This window comes from Plecotus auritus, assembly GCF_963455305.1.
Source record: "Plecotus auritus genome assembly, chromosome: 9".
In the NCBI taxonomy this organism is placed as follows: domain Eukaryota; kingdom Metazoa; phylum Chordata; class Mammalia; order Chiroptera; family Vespertilionidae; genus Plecotus; species Plecotus auritus.
The window spans coordinates 6626433-6649830 of NC_137783.1; the positions used below are offsets into that span (position 1 = coordinate 6626433).

The 23398-nt window shown below is 37.3% G+C and overlaps 1 protein-coding gene across 10 annotated transcripts; it reads left to right on the top strand.

Annotated features, from left to right (window-relative positions):
- Nucleotides 1–873: 873 nt before the first annotated feature.
- TIAL1 (TIA1 cytotoxic granule associated RNA binding protein like 1) lies at nt 874–23398 on the top strand. 10 transcript variants are annotated; one of them, XM_080688637.1, is made up of 14 exons: nt 1295–1380; nt 3601–3668; nt 4162–4223; nt 7838–7934; nt 13153–13302; nt 13543–13597; nt 13789–13876; nt 15702–15777; nt 16936–17044; nt 17345–17440; nt 17550–17634; nt 17891–18014; nt 18346–18485; nt 20006–23398. In XM_080688637.1, exons 4-14 carry the CDS (start codon nt 7923–7925, stop codon nt 20130–20132), a joined length of 1062 nt encoding a protein of 353 aa, XP_080544763.1. In that variant the 5' UTR covers nt 1295–1380; nt 3601–3668; nt 4162–4223; nt 7838–7922; the 3' UTR covers nt 20133–23398. The 10 variants fall into 10 exon arrangements, with proteins under 10 accessions (XP_080544761.1, XP_080544759.1, XP_080544765.1 ...); XM_080688639.1 differs by lacking the exon at nt 3601–3668 and having other exon boundaries at nt 935–1380; nt 13204–13302; XM_080688636.1 differs by lacking the exon at nt 3601–3668 and having other exon boundaries at nt 1127–1380.

A 23398-nucleotide genomic window follows, 5' to 3' on the forward strand; every position in this document is an offset into this window, starting at 1 on the left:
GGCGGGGGGGGGGGCACAGGGCCAGAGCCAGTTTGAACGTGGCTTCCCACGTGCCCATCAAGACTTCATTCCCCGTCTACAGGCTGGATCTCTATAAACACAACCTTAAGTCTGGCACGTCTCTGCCCAAAGATTTTTTTCACTCTAGTAAGTAAATAAGGGGGTGGAGGGCATTACCACTGCACCTTCCGCGGACTCAATGAGTCATTTTAATGGAGGAGTACTCCTTACCCTTATCCAATGAGATCATGGAAACCTTTAAAACTGGTAAAGCTTTCTACAAAGCAGGCGACCTAAGCTAGGAATACCTGCTTGCGGAGAAACGCGCCCAAAGGACACGGCCGGCCCTAGGGAAGCCCGAAGTGCCCAGCAGAAAGCAACTCCCGGCTCCTCCCCGCCCGAGGCCTGCCTGGGCTACTCCGGCCCTTCGCGCGGGGCGGCGGTTGGTGTCCGCGGGCCAGCCGTTCTGACTAACGCAGGGCCGGAAAGACCTGCCGGCCCCGACACCATGCGGAGCCAGAGAGCTGCCTAAGCCGCAGTTGAAGAAACCGCTCTCGGGCTGGACGGAGGCGGAGCAGCAGCTCAGGCTGAGCCAACAGAAGAGCCTTAAAATGCCTGGAGCAGTCCTCGGACAGCCCCCAGCGCAAGGCACTCTGGGATTTGTAGTTTATGTCCGGGACAGCGTTTTCCCCCACTTCGTTTCCCAGCCTTTTAACATCGCCTTTATTCTCCCCATCCCGTCCCAGCACCCCGACTTCCTGGTCGCCGCATGGCCTCACGTACTACAGTACCCAGAAGTCTCTTCTTCGCGTCCCAGCGCGTGTCTCCTTTGGACTACAGTTCCCAGAAGCACTTTGAAGTGCTTCCCTCTCTCATTTCCAGGACCACAATTCCCAGAGACTTCAGTTTCACGGCGGTTCTCCTCTCACCCTCTTCTTGAGTTGGCTAGGCTTCGGCCGGCCAGGGGGCGCACAGCGACGACGTGATCCCTCGTGACCGGACACACGGTTTCCTCGGCGGCCTGTTTTTCTCCTCACTTAGTTATCCCTTTTACAGGCCGTCGCGGCTGGCCTGAGCTGTGACCTGGCGGGCCGCGCCTGCGCTCTGCCCCGTTTCCTGCCTGGCTGGTGGCGGCGGCCATTTTGTTCATCCTCCTCCTCCTCCTGCTCCTCCTGGTTGGAGCGCAGTGTCCGGAGCGGGGCTGGGGGGAGAGAGCCCGTGAGCAGGGTTCGGTGTCCTTTCCTTGTCCCCAGCTGGTGCCCAGAGCCCCCCTCCCCTTCCTCCCCACCCCCTCCCCTCCCCAACCCTGCCCTCCCCCTTGTCCCGGGATCTCTCCGTCGCACCCACCATGATGGAAGACGACGGGCAGCCCCGGACTCTGTGAGTACCCGAGATGAGGGGGTGCCAGGCGCCGCGAGGCCCGGGCACCGCGGGTCGCTGTGGGAGGGAGCAGCAGGAGAGCGGGGCCGAAGCCGAGACTCTCGGCGGCACCCTGGCTGGGGTGGCGCGGACGCCAAGTGCATTCCTCATTTGTCCCCTTTTCCTTGGGAAGGAAGCCCTCCCTTCCCCCAACAGTCACTTCCTGGGGCCTGGGGCTTGTTTCGATCTCTTTCTGTCGCGCCCTCCTTTGCACACCTTTCCCAGGCCGGTTTCTGCTCCGTGGAGGCTGTCGGGCCCGGAGAGCTCCTGCTTTCCCTCTGCTTTAGGGTCCTGGGCTGAGCCAGGAGCTGTCCCCACGGGGGCAGGGCCTGGTGGGGGTGGGACTGGGGGTGGGGCCGCAGCCGCATCCCCTGGGGCCGGGAGGGATTGGCACTCGCGCCCTCCGGGTCCCGGGCTCCAGCCGCTCCGTCTTCTCCCAAGCTGAGCTCCCGCACAAGCCGGGCACTTCTGGCGCTCGAGCCCCTTCCCTCGCTCTGCCCCCACGTGCCCCCGCCCACGCTGTCGGAAACACTCGCCGGGCGCCCGCTACTTTCGAAGCGCGAAGGGATGCCTCTTGCCGCTGGAGCATCTTTCCCTTCTGGGATAACGAAGTTTACTTTGAGCGCTACCCACGCTGCCCCGACGACCCGTTGTCCAGCTGCTTTGGTCCTTTTGCTGTTACCTCTTCCTCATCTGTCGAGACCTTCGGAGGTGGATAAAATGATGCCTTTTATCCACTACTCGCTGTGTGTCGTTGCAACGCTCCTTCTCCTAGCTTGCTGGTGCTTTTTACCTGAAGCCCAATCTAATGAATGAATTTCATCTTCCAACCGCTTACTGGAGTTTCTTTCCTACGGGAAGAGTGATGACTCAGCACTTGCATTCCTCTCTGGATTGTGTGGCACTCCTTTCTTTTTCCTGCATTTAAAAAAAAAAAAAAGTCTGAGTAATTTCTAATTACATGTTTAAGTTGGGCACCTTCGGTTTTCCTGGCCTCTCAACGCCTCCCTGCAGTACAAGGAGTCACATCGCTGCCCTGTTTTTCCTCTTGCCTCTGCCTGGTGTGGAGAGGGTCATAGTTCACCTGGCTCTGCTGTTTAATGGGCACATTACTTTTGGGGAATAGATGAAGGTGCATAGGTCCTCAGGAAGTTTGACTCGCTTCTCATCTCTTGGGTCTTACCAAAGAAACTGGCTCAGGAAAGCAGATAGATACCTGTACCATGTGGTACAGGTTTGGCTTTTCCTTTTGTTTTGAGGGGGGCCTTGCACTTTTTCATTCCTATTTCTCTGCCTCACTGAAGTATTTGCCATCCTGTTTTGAGAATTTGAGGCCAACTTAAGCACCAAATGTTTGAATGAAAAGCCTGCTTAGCGAAACTTTTATATTTGTTTTGTTCTGTCTTCCATTTTGGCCTTCTTTTCCCAGAAAGGGAATTGGGACAAACTTGAAATTTGTTAACATCTGTTGAAGCCAGGGCTTGATATTTAGTTAGTGTGTATTTTGATGGAAGCATCTGGGAAAGCTGGATTTGGAGCCAGCTAGCATTATTTAACAGAAAAGTAACATTGTAATGCTCTGGCTGGTGAAAGGTCTCCAGTTCCATTTTTGCAGGCTCCATCCCTGGTTAGGGTGTGCAGCAGACTGACCTGTTTCTCACATGGATGTTTTCCCCTTTCTCTCTCTCTAAAATAAATAAAAACCGTTTTTTTTTAAAAAGGTTACATTGTATCTAAAAAGCTGAAATGTCATGATTACATCATAATAGCTGCTGAATAACTGGTAAATTCTCATGGCATATTTCTCATTAACTATTTAACTTCCTTATGAAGAGAAATTCTTGTTTTTTTGCCATGCTAAAAATATGCTATTTCAATACTTTTAATTCATATATCTCTGCATCTGTCTTGTCTTCATCTTCATCATACCTTAGACTTTCCTCAATTGACTAATAATAATAAGCTAACTTCTTTGTCACTTATTTCTGACCTGTACCTTCTCCAGTCTCCTGTTCTTTCTCCAAAACACACTTACTTTATCTGTGTTTACAGTTGTCTAAAAATGTGACATGTATACACATACGTAAGGAAACGTCTTGAGCCTTGATGTACATGCTTACTATTCTGTCTTCCTTTTTCCTCTTCCCACTATTCTCATGGGAAGGGTTTTTTTTTTTTTAGACAAGGACTGCTCCATCTTCCTAGGTCTTACCCCTGCAGCACTTAGTTCACTGCCTGGAAAATAAGAGGTATTCAAATATTTTACAATGATTATACTCTTGTCATTAAATTAGTATTAAGTCCTTTTTTTAAAAAAAAAGTCTGATTGATTTAAAATTATAGACAGACTTGATTGTCATATGCACATGATGCTGTCTGTTGATTTTATATATATTTTAAAACCTTCAAATGTAAAATTTTGAAGTAAAAGCAGATGTTTCACAACTGGGATTTTTTTGGGGATCAGATTTTAATTAAAAAACAACAACAATGGATAGTAGTTTTAAGTTTATTTTACATATTACTCATGAAAGGATTCTTTAGATACAAGTAATGTAATAAAAACTTGAATGTGACTGTAGAGATTGATATCTAGTAGGGTTTTATTTTGTTTATGGAGCTCTTTTTATTTTACATTGTGATCTACGGATTAGGTTTTCAAGTGGCCAGTATGTTTTAAAAGAATGTACTCTTGTTTCCTTAAAATGCCTGTGTGTTACTAGTGAGGTTTTTTTCCTGCAGACACACACAAGCTAAGACATATGGTTCTATCATCAGAAAACAATATGGTGTTTATAGCCTAGGTAGGTCTTTAAATATTCATTACCTACAGTATTACTAATTTATTCGATGGTATTTAAAGTGGTATAGAATTGCTTTGATGTTGAGCCTAAAGTTTTTCAAATAGTTGCTTTAAAGGTCTGTTTTCTGCTGCTCTCCATGCTCATTTGACATTTGTTTTGGGGTAATATGTATTGGGTAACTTGTGATTTAAAAAAGCAAACAAAGGAGATCATGCTATGTAAAACTGATGTTGGAACTGGACTGCCTGACAGCTACCTTGTAGGACCCACATTTCAGACGTGTTGTGGGTAGCTCTAAATGCAGTGATTTGAGCCATGGTATATCTGAATCTGCAATCAACATTAAATTACAATGGTGTTCTATATAGTTTACTTTCTTCATCCATCTGATGCACCAAAATGAGTAGGAATTGTGGATCTGGGATTATACCTTGTTATGCAATGTCATCCTTTACTACTGTCCTTCCTGATACTCTGTTGAAAGGAGGAAATAAACCAATGATTTAGAGTATAATCTGAATAAGGGCAACAGCAGAAGGAAATACTATTAAATTCCATTATAATATTGACCAGCTACACCATGGATTTGCTTGTATTATGGCTGTAATTAAGCCTTTCAACTTAATCATATTGTCTGCTTATTTAAAATGTATTATCAGTGTCCCTTGTGTAGTTGGTCAATTCACCTGTACCTTTCCTGCACTTTGCCTCCTACCTTAAATGAAATATTGACAGATTGATAATTCATTAGATGCCCATTGAAGGGTATTGTTGCAAAATCTCCTCTTGTATAGGAACTTTTCAAGAACAAAAGTAAAAATATTACTTTATTAGAGAAATTTGGTTATAATATGTTTTGTAAAAATGCTGGTAATATCAGCCCTGGTAGGGCTACTCTACTCAGAGTAAGAAAACATTCAATGGTGAAATGTGTGATTTGTCTTTTCTCTGAAAGGCATGATGTTCTTAACTTAAAATTCTGCCCAGTGGGACATAGGAAATAGTTTGGCAATGTGAACTTTTGCCTACTGTGCAACTGCAAAGTTTCTAGTCTTAAATTGAATTTTAACCCTGATGTTAGGGATAAAGGCATCATTTTCCACTTTTAATGCTTTAGTTCCTACAGTTGCTGTTCTTAGAAGATAAAATAGACCTAAGGTATGCTTTTCTTTTTTCTTGAGTTAAAAATCGTTTACTCTGAGTTGACCTCTCAATACAAAATTTGAGTCATTTGTCTTTTTCTGTTATTTTATATATGATCTTTGAGTCGAAATTTTATATTTAAACACTTGGAACTTTAGAATAAATGGCCTGCTTCATAACCACAGCAGAAAGAAGTTTGCTGCTTTACCACAGAACTTTTAGTGGAGATATTTGAAAAATAGGAAACATTTTAAAACTAGGTTTTTCTGTAAGTATTTAATGTCATTCTAAATTCTGGTTAACATTTTTGCTCTTTGGCATCAGTGCTTGAGATGTAAGTTAATATATCTAAATGTGCCTCTAGAAGTTCTTCAAAATTATATAACGTATTGGAATAGATTGGCTTGAAATAAAAATCGTATGAAACAGTAACAGCTTTGATTGTGACTGTTATACTGTATATGGAAGGTAATTAGTGCCTGAGCAACAAATCAAGGTTTTAAGCAGTAATACAAATTTAAAACTATTTAAGATTGTTATATTACAATGATCCTTTTGTTTTAACTTTGTTACTTGTTAGCTTCAATATGTGAAAATTAGTTTTATCCACGTCAAATATCTTAAAAATGAGCTAACTAGCACTTTAGTTAGATGAACATAATAGTTAGGAGACCAAGGTTACTTGTTCACTTTCTTTATAGAGAGGTCTACCTTGTACAAAAAAGAAATTCCATCCATGATTGCTCACAAACCCCCTATGAGTTGAAAAGGGACAGGTAGTTGTCTAGCTAACTCATAAGTCTATAACTTTTCGCTACTGCTGGAAGAAGTGTGTCACTGCATGCCCTAGCAATGGGTCTGTTCTACTTTAATTGTAAGGAAAAGATGGTATGGGTGGACCTAAAGTTTGTCACTGGGTTAGTCTTCTATTAATTAACATTGGGCTTGTGTTCCAGTTTTAGAACATATAAATTAAAGGCATTAGTACCCATTGCAATGAAATTCTTAGCTCAACTGGAAAGTGCCTATTCAGTCCTAATCAGACAATTTTCTTTATTACACGTAACTTTACCTTTCTCAGTCTCTTTTCTCCTTTCAAAGTGTTCCATCTTAAAGCAGTTACGTATTTAATATGTTAATAGATGCAAATCTTATTTTGGTCTCAGTACTAAGTTTCCATATGTTACATATTAGGAAAATAAAAACGTATGTCCATTTACTTTCCAGAAGAAACTGTTAATTTTTACAAATATTGTTTGCTTGGTGAGGTTCATAACAGGCAAATTACAGGAATTATACACTGAGTACCAGAAAGACTTAAAGTTTGACAATTAAGTAAGCTAAATTACAATAAATCCATGGTACAAGAAAAACCAAGGTGGTCATCTCTGGGTGATGGTGTTCTTTTTTCCTTTTAAAAATTCATCTGTGTTTTAAATTTCTTTTTAGATAATGTTTTTTAAAATATATTTTTATTGATTTCAGAGAGGAAGGGAGAGGGAGATAGAAACATCTATGATGAGAGAGAATCATTAATCGCCTGCTTCCTGCACACTCCACACTGGGGATCGAGCCCATAACCCAGCCATGTGCCCTGACTGGAATCGAACTGTGACCTCCTGGTTCATAGGTCGACACTCAACCACTGAGCCATGCCGGCCAGGCTATGTTTTAAACTTCTTACACAAAATATATAATTCATTTTATAAAACAAACAAAAACCAATCCCAACTCTTTAAATAGGCATACTCAAAAGTATACCTGTATTTGTCTTAAATTTTCTCGGAGTTTCTAAAGAAGTCTTTATATTTGCTTTATCTAGATCAATATGTATTTTGTTGATTACGATGTGTTTTAGGCTAGGAAATTTTATTATTTTACTCTGCTATTCTAAAACAAAACAATGAAGACATAATATCAATAACAATTTTATTTGGCAAGACGAAACAAACCCCCCTGATTTCTGTGTGTTTTGCTATAACTTTAACTCTCTTTTTCATTCATGTAATTGCTTTGGTTGGAGGTCTAAGATAAACTCATGTTATATTCCTTTATATCTAATATAAAAGGATAACCCTTTACGATAAGGTGTTTTGATAAGTCAGTAATTGTGAGTGTGTGTTACACATTATTTTAAATTGTGTTTCACATTAAAAAATTGTAGTTATCTTTAGACTGCTTTAAGTTTTCATTATTTTTATTCTAATGAGATGAGAAAACTATGCTTTTGGTATACACGATTATGTTAATTTGTTCTTTATAAGTGGTACATTAGTGGCCTAAGTACATTTGTTGCTGCTTTCATAAACAAGGATTAATTTTACTTTCATAGAATCAGTCTTAATTGGAATATCTGTATGAAGACAGGAAGTTAAAATGAACTAAAAGGTGATGAGTTAAATAATAACACGTTAGAGCCAGAGCTGAAAGAAAATTACTGATTTTTTTTCTTTTTTCTTTTTTTTGTCCAGATACGTAGGTAACCTCTCCAGAGATGTGACGGAAGTTCTTATACTTCAGTTATTTAGTCAGATTGGACCCTGTAAAAGCTGTAAAATGATAACAGAGGTAAGATCTTCCCAGTTCCATGTGCTGACAGCATGATGTTTAACATTTTGAGATACATGAGTTGACTAGTATTTTAAAATAACATTCTAACTAAACCTCAAGTTATTCTGATGGAGAGATTCATGTTTGTTGTATTGACGTGTTTGATCTGGCTGACAAACTAGGTTTGGAATGGAGTTTTATTTGCAGGGACAAAGTTCCTGTGCTGTTACTCTCAAATGGTCATTCTTCACGATGTCGTTACCTTCAAGTGTTCTTGCTTGTAAAGAATCAATACAACTTACCTCAGAGTGTTGAAAAACTAGATGATAGTTCGTACAATTCAACAAGAGTGTTACTGATTTAGATACTATACACTTAAAGTTTAGGAATTGGTGTATATTGGGTTATTTGCAGAGTGCGACATTTTACACCTTGTGTGTTTTTAGTAAATACTAATGACTGAATAGCCTATTGTAGATAGGAACTGAAATTGTTAGCGTGATGATTTTGTTTCAACACTTTTTTTTATTATTATTTACTGTGTACCAGGTATTACGGTAAGTCCTAGGGATATAGTGGTGAATAAAATAGTGTAGAGCCCCACAGAGTTTTAGAGTCTAATGAGGGAGACAGAGGATTTAACAGACAGTGGTATAGGTTAATAAATGCTATGGGAGCCGTTTCAAGTGCTGTGGGAGAACATATAAGTTCCAGTACAGCCTTAGGTCTGGAGAGGCTTCTTAGAGGAGTCAGTGTCTAGGCTGAAAGTGAAAAGGATAGTAATGGAAACTGGCTAAAAAGGAATTTGAGGAAGAAGGGATTCCAGGTAGAGCGAGGAATGTTGATCTGGTCTGGTAGACAGTGTAAATGCTTGAAAGGAAAAGGTAGGAATCATAGCATGCTTGGAGTTTCCAGTGGGGCTGGTTAGTCATAGAGATGCTAAGAGGTGAGAAGGAGTGTTCAGTAGGGAGCGGAAGCTGTACTAAGGAGTTTGTGTTATAGCCTGAGACAGAGGGCAAGTGTTAAAAATCTGTAAAGCAAATTGGTCTTTTGGTCTTTTTTCCCTAACTAATGATAATCATCAGTCTGTTCTGGTATATTATGTTTCCTCTTCTTCCTACTTATTATTCATTCATTCATTTTTTTTTTTTTCACAAAATTTACTTTGTGCTAGGCATTATTCAAAGCTGGAACTATGAAGAGAATAAAGCAGTTCTGTGATGATGATTGGAGGGTATGTTCTTTAGGTGGTGAGGGAAGGTGTCACCTCCGAGCTGAGACAGGAAGAACAAGATGGTGCCATCTACAGTAAGAGCTAGAAGCAGAGGGCACAGCAAATACAAAGCCTGAGTTGGTAATGAGCTTGGTGTGTGGGTCCAATGAAAGACCCAGGATAGCTGGAGCCTGGTGAGTGGGGGCAGGAGGAAGTGGTAGGAAGTGAGTCTGAAGAGATAGGCAGGCAGGGTTTGGCATCACCTAGGGCAGTACAGGCCATGACAGAGAGAGTGGATTTTACTCAGGTTGCAGTGGGGTTTTAAGTAGGGTAATGTATTCTGATTTGTATTTTTAAGGTACTATATTTGGAAAATGACTATTATGTGGAGAATGGATTGTAGGAGCAAGAGTGGAAGAAGGGAAACGAGCTGAGTTTATTTCCCTAGTCTAGTTTAAGTGGTGATGTGGACTTGTTCTCTAGAGTGGAAGCCATAGAGATAGAAGTATATAAACTTGGTGTATATTTTGGAGATAGAATAACAGTAGTACTCGATTGGCTGTGGGACGTAATGGGAAAGAAGACTTCAAGAATGACCCTAAGATTCTTTTTCTTTTTAAATATTTTTATTGATTTCAGAGAGGAAGGGCGAGGGAGAGAGAGACAGAAACATCAGTGATGAGAGAGGATTATCGATTGGCTGCCTCCTACACAGCTCCTACTGGGGATCAAGCCCACAACCCGGGCATGTGCCCTTTGACTGGAATTGAACCTGTGACCTTTCAGTCCATAGGCCAATGCTCCATCCACTGAGCCAAACCGGCCAGGGCGACCCTAAAATTCTTGTTTGTGCAATTATATGGATGGTAATGCTATTTACTTGCTAGAGTCAAGACTAGGGGAGGCACAGGATGGATGGGGGGAGTGGTGGGAATCAGGAGCTCTGTTTTGGCAATGCTAAAGTTAAGATGTGCGCTAGACAGTTAAATGGGCATGATATGTAGGCAGTTGGATAAACCAGTTGGGTACTTGAGAGAGACCATGCTGATGATACCAGCTTGCAGTAGTATTTGAAGCCATGGGTCTAGGTGACACCTAGTTCCTGAGAGTGCTGTAGAGAAGACTAGAGGGACCCCCGGAGCATCTCAACGCGTAGACATTTAGAGTCTGAGTTAAGGAGGAAGAACTACCTTTTGAAAAAACTACCGCCGCCGCCGCCCCCCGCCCCGCCCCGCCCGAGGAAACAAAAACCAAGAGAGTACAGTGGAATGTAAAGGAGAATATTTAAAGGGGTGTTTGGGGGGTTGTCACTGTTTTGAATTGTACTTGAAAGTCAAGATGAGGACAGAAAAGGGATCACAGAGCTGCCAGAGAGGTCATTGGTGAGTGTAACAAAGTTTCAGTGGCTTAGTTGGGTTGGAAGCCAATTGGAGTGGGTTTAGAAGAGGATGGGATGTGAAAAAGGGGAAAGAATCATTAGAAACTTTTGCAAGACATTTAATAATGATTTAACGTGTTTTTTAAAAAACCTGCATGTTCAGCCATTTGAGGGGTAGAAGGATTTGAGTGAATTTTCAAAATTTATCCATATTCTACAACTCCCACATTTGAACTTGTAAATAGTTGTAAGACCTCCTATTTCTCTGTCTTGGTCTTTATGTCATCCCCACAAGAATTGATGACAACAGTCCTGGCCAGGTGGCTCGGTTGGTTCGAGTGTGGGCGTTCCATACACCAAAATGGTTGTGGGTTCAATTCCTGGTCAGGGGTTCCATCCCAGTTGGGGCATGTACAGGAGGCAACCGATGGATGTTTTTCTCTCACATCAATGTTTCTCTCTCTCTCTTCCTCTCTCTCTAAAATCAATAAAGATTATATCCTCGGGTAAGGATTTTTAAAAAAATTGGTGACAATAGTAATTAAGGACACAGTTGATTTTTAGTGTCACTTGCCAGTGGTGTAAGTGGGAAGCTTCCAAAGGGCATGAACTCTACTATAGACCAGCGGTCGCCAACCTTTGGGACCGCATGGACCACCAGTGGTCTGTGGACCACCAGTTGGTGACCACTGCTATAGACTGTCTAGGCATTTGTTTTTCTTTCATGAATTTCATTTCAGCATATTAATAATCCTCTCTTACCCTTAGTTTTATGATTTTTTTTTTACTTTAGATACTGTTTATTTTAGAGTTTAGCTTTTCCCTGTATACTATAATAAATGTATATTATCTAGTAAAAAATTTTAACACATCTGACATTTGAGATGTGGCAGAAATCAGTGGGGTCTTAGATAAAATGTAGTGTGGTATGAATATATAAATGTGCATGTTTACGTACAGTGAATGGGGTCCGGCCTACTACCGCTTTCAGGGGTGGGCAAACTTTTTGACTCGAGGGCCACAATGGGTTCTTAAACTGGACCAGAGTGCCGGAACAAAAGCATGGATGGAGTGTTTGTGTGAACTAATATAAATTCAAAGTAAAGGAGCGGAGGGGAGAGCAAGAGAACCGGATAGAACAGCCGGATCCGGCCCGCAGGCCGTAGTTTGCCCAAGGCTGGGTTAGATGAACATGCAGTCCGTGTGCATGAGTAGACTAGTTTACTAAAGTCTATTGTTACAGATCTACCACGGACTTCTGTTTTGCTACAGTTAACCAATGTTTTCCTTAGAGGCCATAGGGCAGAAAAGTTAGGACTAAAAGGAAAAATTGACTAGTTGTTTTAGCTTTTTATTTACCTTTAAAATCCTTTCTTTAATGAATGTTACTAGTAAATATTAACTTTCTTAAAGGAGGAATTTAAGATTTGGAGTTTTTCCCCCCCATTTTCTTTCCCTACCTCTTAAGAACAGCGTTCAGGTTGCTAGGACAGTAGGATTTTATATGGGAGCCCATAGTGTTCTTGTCAGTATTAATGATCACACTTTTTTTCCCTCTCAAGGAAATGCCTCTGGTTGCTTCGCCACTATTGTTTTAGACGTCTTATTTTGGATTTTTCTTCTAAAACTTTCCTGGGATGAAAAACAGTGATTGTTGAAAAGATCTTTATTTTATCTGGTATTTTTATCCTTTGTAAGTGCAACTAGAATTCCACATTTAAAATTTTTTTTTTTTAGGGCATTTTACACGGAACAGTGATGAATGTTTTTAACCTTATGTAAATACATTTATACAGTTGTGTAACTCCAATTTAGGTTGCAGGTTTATAAAATTTACTTCCATTTAGGTTGTAAGATGATATAATTAGGTGTACTACTTTCTCATCATCTATAAACACCTATTTGCCAACTACCGTCAAGCATAATGTTGTAGAATATATATAATAAAGATTTTTTATGAGTGTTTTTGTGATATAAAATTGTAGCTTTGTCCTGAAATGTTTATTCAAAGACATTTTTAGAAAATTTTTTCTCAATCACTAGTTTATTTTTCTGGTCTTTGATGACCAAATTCAAAAGTTTATAGAATCTCCAATACATTAGAATATTTTGAAAGGGAATTCACTTTAATAGCAAGTTATAAATTTGAACTTTTTCAATTTTATTCTCATTTCTTATCTATAAAAGAAATACATAATCTCATCTCATCATATGTAGTGCTAATAGGAGTAAAGTTTGTAAAGTTGGTTCATTTCTGTATTTTGTATAGTCATGGGTTACAGTTAGTGAAGGATTCTGATGCGTAAATAGAATTCATCCTTTTGAAAATTCTGTTGGGAAAGAAGAGCAGTGGTAAGGAAGTGGGCCTTATCCGTCAAATCTGAACTGAGGTTTTGTTTGGTCTAATATAAACTTCTATTTTATATTTATCAGACTTCACTAGAATTCTATATTTTGATTTAATGCGGATAGTCATACTTCTATATTGCTTTGACAGTTCTGTTGGCGTACAACAGAATCCTGAGGTGCAAAGTCAGGTCTAGCTGTAACTCTTATTTATAAAGTGTAGGCTTTCATAAGCTTATGCAATCTCACCTGTACATTCCTAGCTATCAGTAATGTTTTTTCCTGGATTTTCTTCTCAGCAACCCGATAGCAGAAGGGTCAACTCTTCTGTTGGATTTTCTGTTTTGCAGCATACAAGCAATGACCCATATTGCTTTGTGGAATTTTATGAACACAGAGATGCAGCTGCTGCATTAGCTGCTATGAATGGGAGAAAAATTTTGGGAAAGGTAAGATAATAGAATAATGGCACCTAATGAACATACGTGTTTGCATGTCAAATGCGTTTGCATTCTTGCTTAGCAAGTTTTTAAAAGAATATTCAGCTCTGCTGAGTGATGGTTTTGCTTTATTCAGCCTAGTACTTTTGCAAAAATTATCCTGCTTGATAAATGATTTACTAAGTGGTAAGTGTTATGCTTTTTAATGATACCCCTAATAATTGTATTAAATATAATCTTTATTTTTAGGAGGTCAAAGTAAACTGGGCAACAACACCAAGTAGCCAGAAAAAAGATACTTCCAGTAAGTACTCCAGCTGCGTTTTACTGTGGAAGAGTTCTGAAATTATCCGGCAGCATTACCAGCTTAAGCAGGGCTTTTCCTTCCCTTTGTGTTGCCTATAAAAGGTTTAGTAGCAAAAATAAAAAAGTAAACATAAATAAAAGGTTTAGTAGCTGACTTAAGTATTTGATTACCAAATGCTTTGATTTCAGATCACTTCCATGTGTTTGTTGGGGATTTGAGTCCAGAAATTACAACAGAAGATATCAAATCAGCATTTGCCCCCTTTGGTAAAATATCGTAAGTATCATAATCAATACTATACTCAATTGTGATAGGCACAATAGTATCTGATTAACTTGTATAAGAATTAAGGTTTTCTTTTTCTAGTTAGTGTGATTTTTGTTTTGGTTTTGTTTTTATTAGATGTTGTTGAAAATGTTGTCATTTTAATGTTTTGGGGTCTTGTTTTTATCTAATCCTGTGTATAATGTGTTTAAAAATTTTAAGTGATTGTTATCTTTGAAGCAGATGTTTGGGTGATAAAAACTATTATAAAGTCCAACTTTTTGTCGAATGTTTTCAATATTTGGTGGTTAAAGATAATGGGTTAAAATAAATGTGATTTATACTGTGTATTAAGCTTTTTATAAGTGGGGGAAAGTAGATAAATCCTGGGGTATATTGTGGTTAAATTGAAAATGTATATGTTTAATTATAATGATAAATGTTATTATAGTATTAAGAAGTTTCAATGTCTGAGCCATATATTTGGATTAATTGTTTTTTGTTTTGTTAGTGGTGTTTCATTCTGCTAGTTAGGGCCCAAATGTGGTTTAATTTTTAACAAAGTTCGTGCTCAAATTTCACTGTATGTTACTTGATCAAATATAATAGAAAACTAAAAGTGGTTACAATTCTATAAAATGTTTATCATAATTTATCTTTCTGATTAAGATCTATTTGTCTTATGTATTTCCTATAGATGTAAATTACACGTTTTAGTATTACTTTACAGGAATATGTTTCAACTAAGAACAACAATATTTTTCTGTATACAATTTGTTGTTCTATAGATTTAATTTATTTGAAAGAAATATTTAATTCTTAATTTTCTATTTTGATATTTGCTTTGCTTTTTAATCTCTAAATGTGGTAAGTAGAAAATCAGTATAAAAAATAATACAGGTTGCTGTTTTTCAATCTTTATTTATACCTGAGAGCTGCAGTTTTTCTAAAGTCCAAGTCACAATTAAAAGTAATAGCATTCTGGTTATTTTGCAGAATTGCTCATAAGAATGGACAGGATCTTGAAGGCTAACTGCAAGGAACTGTGCACACTGGAACTCAGTTGTAGATTTTTTTCTCATTTCTATTTATTCTTATTATACATTATTTATATATACATATATTTTAGTATTTACATTTTAACATTCTATATTCAGTGGAGTTCTATATTTCCAATCATTTTAACTTACTCACTAAAATTTCTGTGTAAATTTGTTGTTTTCGTACTGGTGTGCTTAGCATTGTTGTTAGTTTTTTATTCTCCTTTCTTAAATTTCTGAAAATGTCAATTTTTCAAAATTTACAGCTGCCCAAACTCCAAAATGATGATAGAGAATTGACCAAGAAAAATAAAGAAATCTGTTAACAGGCCATGTATGCCTTTTTAATTCCTATTTTTTCCTCTTTTTCAATTTTTTAATATTTCATATATTTTGTATCACTAGGCAGAAAACATTTAACTATTTAGAGATTGCATGGTGGTAAAGTAGTTAGCATTGTTACAGTAATTTATAGAATCAGTAAACCTTAGAGGACACTAGCCAATAGAATATTAGAAAAGGAAACCATTGTTCCTATTAATCTTCAGATTTGAGCATTTAGTTTAGAAAGCACAGGCTATTTGATTAGGTTGCATGTTTATTACATGTTTTTGTCCTACTGCTTTTTTCTAACAGGTAAAGAAGCGTTAGGGAGAGTTCAGGAATGACTGTAGTTAATTAGGGCTAACTGAAATTTTATTTTAAAAAATGCTCACAATACAGTGTGTGTGGTTCCTTTTAGTTTTTATTTTGAGGATGACTCTACTTCCCTCATTTAGCTGTGCTTCTTTTCACAGGGATGCCCGAGTAGTTAAAGACATGGCAACTGGAAAATCCAAAGGCTATGGTTTTGTATCCTTTTATAACAAACTGGTACGTTCTTTCAACTCAATTTAAATTTAATACAGAATTTAGTCATTAATCAGTCTGAAACCTGAATATTCTTAGATGTTAACTACAAACACAGCTTCTATGTAATCTTGTATGTATAGCAATAGAGTATAATTCGTTTGGTCATAAGCTTGGAAATAGCTGGGGAAAGATAGCCTGATTATAGAAGAGTAATCAAGTGGCGTTTGTGCATTGGTGAAGGTAAGATGTGACTTAAAGTAAAGCTGAAGGGTAGGACAGATGAGGAAGTCTCAGAATTTGGAGGGGAGTTAAACTATATTTATTCTTAACTTGGAAAATCTCAGTTTTAACTTCTAATAATTATTCATACTTTCGTAGCTGGGATATTAAATGAAAATTGAAGCAACTCATCCTGACTTTTGCATGTATTTTTTAAGAAAAAAGTACTAAAATATCTAAGTATTTGCATTAACTATAACATCAGATAATAATAATAAAGTGGGCTTTGGCATCAGCATTTTAGAACATTTTCAGCAACTTATTGTACCTGCATTTATTGAAGCAGTAAGATAAAAGGCAGGAGTCGTATACTTTCTTTGCGTAGATTCATTGCATTTGTTGCAAATTCGCATTAATTCTGAGAATCCAAACTCATTTTTTATTGGCAGCCACTTTACAGCATTTTCCAACAATGCAGAAAGTCTTCTGCCTTAAATGAGTTTTTAATCTTGTGTTACAGTTACAATGCATTGCTACTAGAATGTACATTTTTGGGGTTAGGTGATTTAGACCATAACATTAGAGTTTTTACATATTATTCAGTAAAAGTTACATTACAGATCATCCATAAAATTAAAATATTTGAAAACAACTTTGTCTTACGGGATTTCTGCCTTTTTATTTTTTAATCAATGGGATTGTGATATTTTTCTTGCATATTTGAATTATGATAAATTTCTCTAATGCTGTCTTGGTATTTTGAAATCTATAAATAATAGATTTTATGAATCACTCAATTTAAATAATTTTCTTAGTATATTAGTCCAGTTTTGTTTAGGATGTTCAGGGGTTTAATTTACTGATAAGATTTATTGGATCCACCATTTTCTTTCATCTTCTGGGTCTTATATACCACAATTTTCTGTTTGTAATTGCTCTTTCTCTTTTTTTTCTCTATAGGATGCAGAAAATGCAATTGTGCATATGGGAGGTCAGTGGCTGGGTGGTCGTCAGATAAGAACCAATTGGGCCACACGTAAACCACCTGCACCTAAAAGCACACAAGAAAGTAAGATACATCTACTATATTAAAATGATGGGTACTTCACAAAGTCATGTATTAGTATAGTCTTAATTTCTTAAAAATTTTATTAGCATTGCAAGACTCATTTCATCGTGAATATAACTTTGGGCTTTGAGATACTATATTTGGAGCTGTGAACCAGCTGATATAGATCAAGTCAGAGCGTGAAGAAAAATATTTTCTTTCACTTTTTTCCCCCAAATGAGGCATATCTTAATAAAATATAGTAATCCATTTTATAACACTTTATAGCTCTCAACATTTTTCTTTTCTTTGTGCATATAGATAACACTAAGCAGTTAAGATTTGAAGATGTAGTAAACCAGTCAAGTCCAAAAAATTGTACTGTGTACTGTGGAGGAATTGCTTCTGGGTTAACAGGTATTGTGTTTGGTTTTCTAACCCCCTTCTCTCTGGAGCTTCATCACTATTAGTACCAATTTTATGATAAACATGAGCCTTGAATAATCTGTATGTTTTTGTTTTTCAGATCAGCTTATGAGACAGACATTCTCACCATTTGGACAAATCATGGAAATAAGAGTTTTTCCAGAGAAGGGCTATTCATTTGTTAGGTAAAATTCTACCTGTAATATTATTACTCTTAAATTTGATTTGTTCCTTTCAGTTACATTATTTGATCCCCCCAGGTATCAGAGGTTGTTATGTTAGTGTTACTTTGTAATGCAGAACTTTAAACTACCTATATAATGTACTCTAGGGTACCAATGCCAAATTGACACTTACAAACTAACAAGTGTGTATGTAAACTAGTACTGTGTATGGACTGTGGTAAGTTCTTTAAAAAAACTTTTTCTATTTTTCTCTCAGATTTTCAACCCATGAAAGTGCAGCCCATGCCATTGTTTCGGTGAATGGTACTACGATCGAAGGACATGTTGTTAAATGCTATTGGGGTAAAGAATCTCCTGATATGACTAAAAACTTCCAACAGGTAATTGGATTTTTCATAGCACTTTTTAAGGTTTCTATCTTATATATCTAAATAAAAACTTTAGAAACTGAAATTAAAAAATGAAGCATATATCTGCTTTCAATTGATTTTTATTAATGCTATTTCAAAAGTGATTATTTTGTGGTATTAACTGAATCTTAATACTTTCTTTTCACAGGTGTCACCACCCCAATAAACTTAGACAATGATAAATAACAGAGTCCTATTCACATAAGGGTGCTTACTTAGTTTTTCTCTTCCTTGTCTCCCACTTTCTTCAAATACTGTATTTCTTACTTGTTTCCTAAAACAGTAATTTGCTTTTTCCTAGGTTGACTATAGTCAGTGGGGTCAGTGGAGCCAAGTTTATGGAAACCCACAACAGTATGGACAGTATATGGCAAATGGGTGGCAAGTACCGCCTTATGGAGTATACGGGCAACCATGGAATCAACAAGGATTTGGAGTAGAGTAAGTTTGGGTTTTTTCAGTATAGAAATATGGTTCTGACAAAAGCAATAAAAAATGTGTTTTCCTAGGGAGAATCTATTTAAATTAAATATATGGAACTATTAAAAACCTTATGAAAAGGGATTTATGGTGCTAAAAATGTACTTATTACCTAGGTGAAAAGGGAGGTCAGGGTAATGTTTGGTATGTCCTGCTACCTTTATAAGCAGTTGGTAGAGTTTGATTTACATTTCTAACGTACTGTTTTATCTACTTGTTTATTTTGGTGTAGAAAAGATCTTTGTCTAGATATGTTCAGAAATGTAATGATTTATACCTGTTGGCTTGTGTGAGGAGTTTCAGAGATTTATCTGATTAAAAAAGTAGCTTGCTTTTTTTCCTTTGTTGATAGAGTGGGCTGGTCCCTTGCACTTTTAGCCCCATAGGCCAGCCACCTTTATTTTCACTCGTTCCTTCTTCGTTCTTTTTTAAAAATGAGCTTGTGTTTTTAAAATTTCTTGTAAATTGATATACAGTGTGCAATATACGGTAGGTAGATGATGTGTTGAATCATTTGTCATTTTTAAAAATTAATATAGCCCTAACCGGTTTGGCTTGGTGGATAGAGCGTTGGCCTGCGGACTGAAGGGTACCAGGTTCGATTCTGGTCAAGGGCATGTACCTTGGTTGCGGGCACATCCCCAGTAGGGGGTGTGCTGGAGGCAGCTGATCAATGTTTCTCTCTCATTGATGTTTCTAACTCTCTATCCCTCTCCCTTTCTCTCTGTAAAAAATCAATAAAATATTTAAAAAAATAAAAATTAATATATTTTTCTTGATTTCAGAGAGAAAAAGAGGGAGAGAGACAAATATCAGTGATGAAAGAGAACCATTGATTGATCAGCTGCCTCCTGCATACCCCCTACTGGGGATCAAGCCTGCAACCCAGGCATAATGTCCTGACCAGGAATTGAACCGTCATCTCCTGGTTCATAGGTCAATGCTCAACCACTGAGCCAAGCCAGGGGGGCCATTTGTTTTTGTTTTTGTTGTTTGTTTGTTTGTTTGTTTCTTAATTAGTTTTGAGCTGTTCTTCAGAGTAGTCATTGTGTTAAGTTGTGGGTATTTTCTTAACAATTTAAGACTAATATTGTGCTCAGCTGGTTTGGCTCAGTGGATAGAGCATTGGCCTGTGGACTGAAGCGTCCCGGGTCGATTCCGGTCAAGGGCTTATGCCTGGGTTGTGGGCTCAGTCCCCAGTGGGGGGCATGCAAGAGGCAGCCAATCAATGATTCTCTCTCATCATTGATGTTTCTATCTCTCCCTCTGCCTTCTCTGAAATCAATAAAAATAAATTTAAAAAAAAGACTAATATTGTAATATGTGGCTGGCTATGTATCAATTATTTCTTTGCTCTTTGTTGTAGGTTTGTTGATTCCTTGTCTATTATGTGATTTAGCTCTGCTTGGTTTTTGTATAAATGCACAGATGATTTTTCCTTGTGTTTGCTGAAGTGTCTTTTGTTTTTTTTCTCTTTCAAGTCAATCACCTTCTGCTGCTTGGATGGGTGGATTTGGTGCTCAGCCTCCCCAAGGACAAGCTCCTCCCCCTGTAATACCTCCTCCTAACCAAGCTGGATATGGTATGGCAAGTTACCAAACACAGTGAGCTGGGACTCTAAACAAAATTGTAATTCATAATAGCTTCAGTTTCCTGTGACACTCTGAAGACATGGAAGTAGACATCGGAAAATGGAAAATATTTATTTTAAAAATGGAAATGTTTGGAACCTTTAGCACAGCTTTGCTTTGGTGAAGGACACATGTCTTCTAGTTCTGCCTTTTTAAGTTTTTGTTCATGATGGATATGAACATGATTTTTCTTTGTGTACAAAAACTAAAATAAAGTCAATAAAGACAATTCTGACTACAAATTTTATAGAAGAAATGGGTAATACATTTTGATTACTAGATACTATTCCATTTTTATCTTGCTATTCAGTATTTTAACTCACTGTTTTTAAAAGAGAAAAAAAAAGGGAGGATCGTGAAAAACTGGGCATCACATATAAGTTCATCCTGAATCTTGACATTACCTCCCCCTACTCTGAGGTGGACCACATTCGAAGTCAGCAGGAAAAAGTGTGATGTTGAGAAGAAATGCATGGTTTTGGAGTCGCTTTGGAGGAAATATTTACTTTATGCTTAAAGAAACCTGAAGCCAGACTGATAAAGAAATTTTGCAACCTAAATAAGGAACAGCATTGTCTGAGTTACTTGAGCAAATGTTGGTGATCCACATTGAGACATATTTTTAAGACTTTAAAAACTGTAGTAAATTACACTTCACTTTTGGGGGAAATTCCAAGTCTGGTGTTTGTATTGAAGTCAGACAGTCACACTTGTGCTTTTCCTGAAGTTTAAATGACACACATTGTAAATAGTAACCACGGTGTTAAAAAGCATGCTTCAACATAGAAGTAGCAATGTAATTATTTGAAGTAACAACACACTCCACTGCATTGAATGCAATGGATTGATAAGAATGTTTAAGACTGACATTTCCAAGGTTGGCTACTATGTAAAATTAAAATTATACAAATTACTATACAGAAAAAGCCTTAACTTTAATTTCATAGAAATCTTTGATGCAGAAATACATTTTAAAATGTCATTGCAGCTTAGATTTTTCTTTGCTTTTTTCCCTTTGCTTTACATCACTTGGTATGTAAACACCTTGATTAAAACCTTGTAAACCATTTCAAGGTTCCTATAAATTGTAAAATACAAGTGTTTTTTAAAAAATCTTTGGGTGTTTTTTAAATTGGATATATTTTGCCCAATAATTTTTTAAACGAGATTGCTTAAAACACCTTATTTAGACAGTTGAGTGTACCAACTTATGATTGGCTCTTCGCTTTGACTAGTACACAGAGTTGTGACTTTTCTTTTCGGTTGTTTTCCTGTGTGCGTAGTGTGCCTGGGAGGACAAGCCTGAACAGGGGCTGGGCTGTGTGAGTGCAGCTGGTAAATGAATTCGCAGGTGGAGAAAGAAGACTGCGGTTTGGTTCTGAGGTGTTTCTCAGGCTATGTGGGTAAAATCTGCCTCGAACTTTTACCATAACAGGAATGTAAAAGGGATAAAATCCTATGTATTTGAATTTTGACAGCTAGGGGGTGCAAATGTTTAGGCAATATATTTGAAATGTTTTGAGGCCTGGACACCAAAATGCGAAAACGCTTTATAGTTTAGTAAGTTGCAACTAATATCCACAGATTATTGAAACTTTTGAAATCTTACAATTAGCTTTGAAATAATGATGGTTTTATAAATTGGTAACCACAATAATTTTGGTATTATTTCCCTTTTTCCCCTATTTAGAAATATAGCCAAATGTTACTATACCTGAAAATTCAGAGTCTGAAGTTCATCTTTAGGCCAATTTTTTATGACACTTTAGTTTTAACCTCAGTAGTAGTCATCTGTTATATTCTTCTGTTACAAAATTTACCCTTATTTCTTTTGTTCATAGTGTCCTTGGGGGATGTTATGGAAAAGTTATTTTACATTTTATAAGGAGAACACTCAAATACAAAGTATATCAATTATGCCTCCTAATAAAAAATTTCTTGAATATATGTGAAACTTGAACAATTAAAGACTTAAAAATATATTGATAAAAGCCTATTAAATTCTCAGTTTGCCTTTTTTGGTCTGCCAGTAAATCAATTAGCTTATTGCGATAACAGCTAAAATATAGCTGCAGTATTTCCTAGTTGTATATTCTATGAATTAATAAAAGTATAAGGACTAATTATATTGCCATAGTAAACATGACTGAAGTGTCCTTCGTCTTAATCGGAAAGAGAACAAGAGTTCATGATCAGTTCAGTTAGTGGAAGTTATTTCATAGTAAATTGTTTTTTAAAATGCACAATCTTAGAATAAAACTGTCAAGCTAACACCGACCATAACAAAGTGAAATCAGTGCTATTTTGATCCAATTTAAGCCTAAGAATCGTTGCCTTTTCCATGTTCGTTAGAAACAGCAGCACAGATTCTTTGGCATGCAGTAAGTGTTTCTTATTTTGAGGTTGATTTTGGTGACGTGTTTGTGACTGCCATCTTCTTTGCTCCGATCCCTACTAGTTATTTCCCCCATGGCATGCCACGTGATTTTTATGTCTGCTGGCAGTAACAGGCGAAAATGACTGGCCAGCCAGCTTAAGCCAAAGCTGTAAACCACAGGTGAAGTAAGTCTTTCAATAAAGACTACACTCATAATAAGTGACCTTTTCTTCTTGTTTATTAGATAATCCAGGTTGCCATGAAATAAGCAATTTTACTGTAATTTGTTAGTAAAGTATGTGGAATGTACATACATTCCACACCTGTTTCTGTGTTTATGTAAGTGTTAAAAGTCCATTAGCTTTGTTTAATTAAATCTTAATTTCTGGATATGGAGGAGTAGAAATTTGCATCCTTCTAAAAATGTATGCTCTGTTCAGTACTAATATAGTAAAGTCTCATTAATTTAGAGTCCACAAATGCTGGAAACCATTATTTTACCATGTCTAGGTGGAACTTTGGTGGTGAGTAAAGATTGCATTTAGACAAAAACTAAGAATTTAGTAAATTATCTAGACACTTTTTAGCTGGTATGCCCAACTTAAATCTTATCTATTGAAAGTCAGCATTTGGGCTTCCACTTAATATATTAAATATTGAATTTTATAAGGAGACTACATTTTTAGTATGCATTGAAAGAAACTATTTTTACTAGTTTATGTAAGCCTTAAGTGATCTAAATGAGCAGGTTTTCTGCTATTGTATAGTAATAAAATGTCCTACTTAATTGTGTTCAAACAGGTTAATGCGAATTAAGAGTGCCATCTATGCTATTTTTAAACAAGAAAATAAAGTGAATAATTATG

What these genes read in the sequence shown, in the direction of transcription:
- TIAL1 (XM_080688633.1), top strand. Translation starts at nt 1,349, where the DNA reads ATGATGGAAGACGACGGGCAGCCCCGGACTCT. An exon ending in ACCTAAAAGCACACAAGAAA is followed by an intron (nt 17,045 to 17,344) that starts GTAAGATACATC and finishes TTGTGCATATAG; the next exon opens with ATAACACTAAGCAGTTAAGA. An exon ending in AAGGGCTATTCATTTGTTAG is followed by an intron (nt 17,635 to 17,890) that starts GTAAAATTCTAC and finishes TTTTTCTCTCAG; the next exon opens with ATTTTCAACCCATGAAAGTG.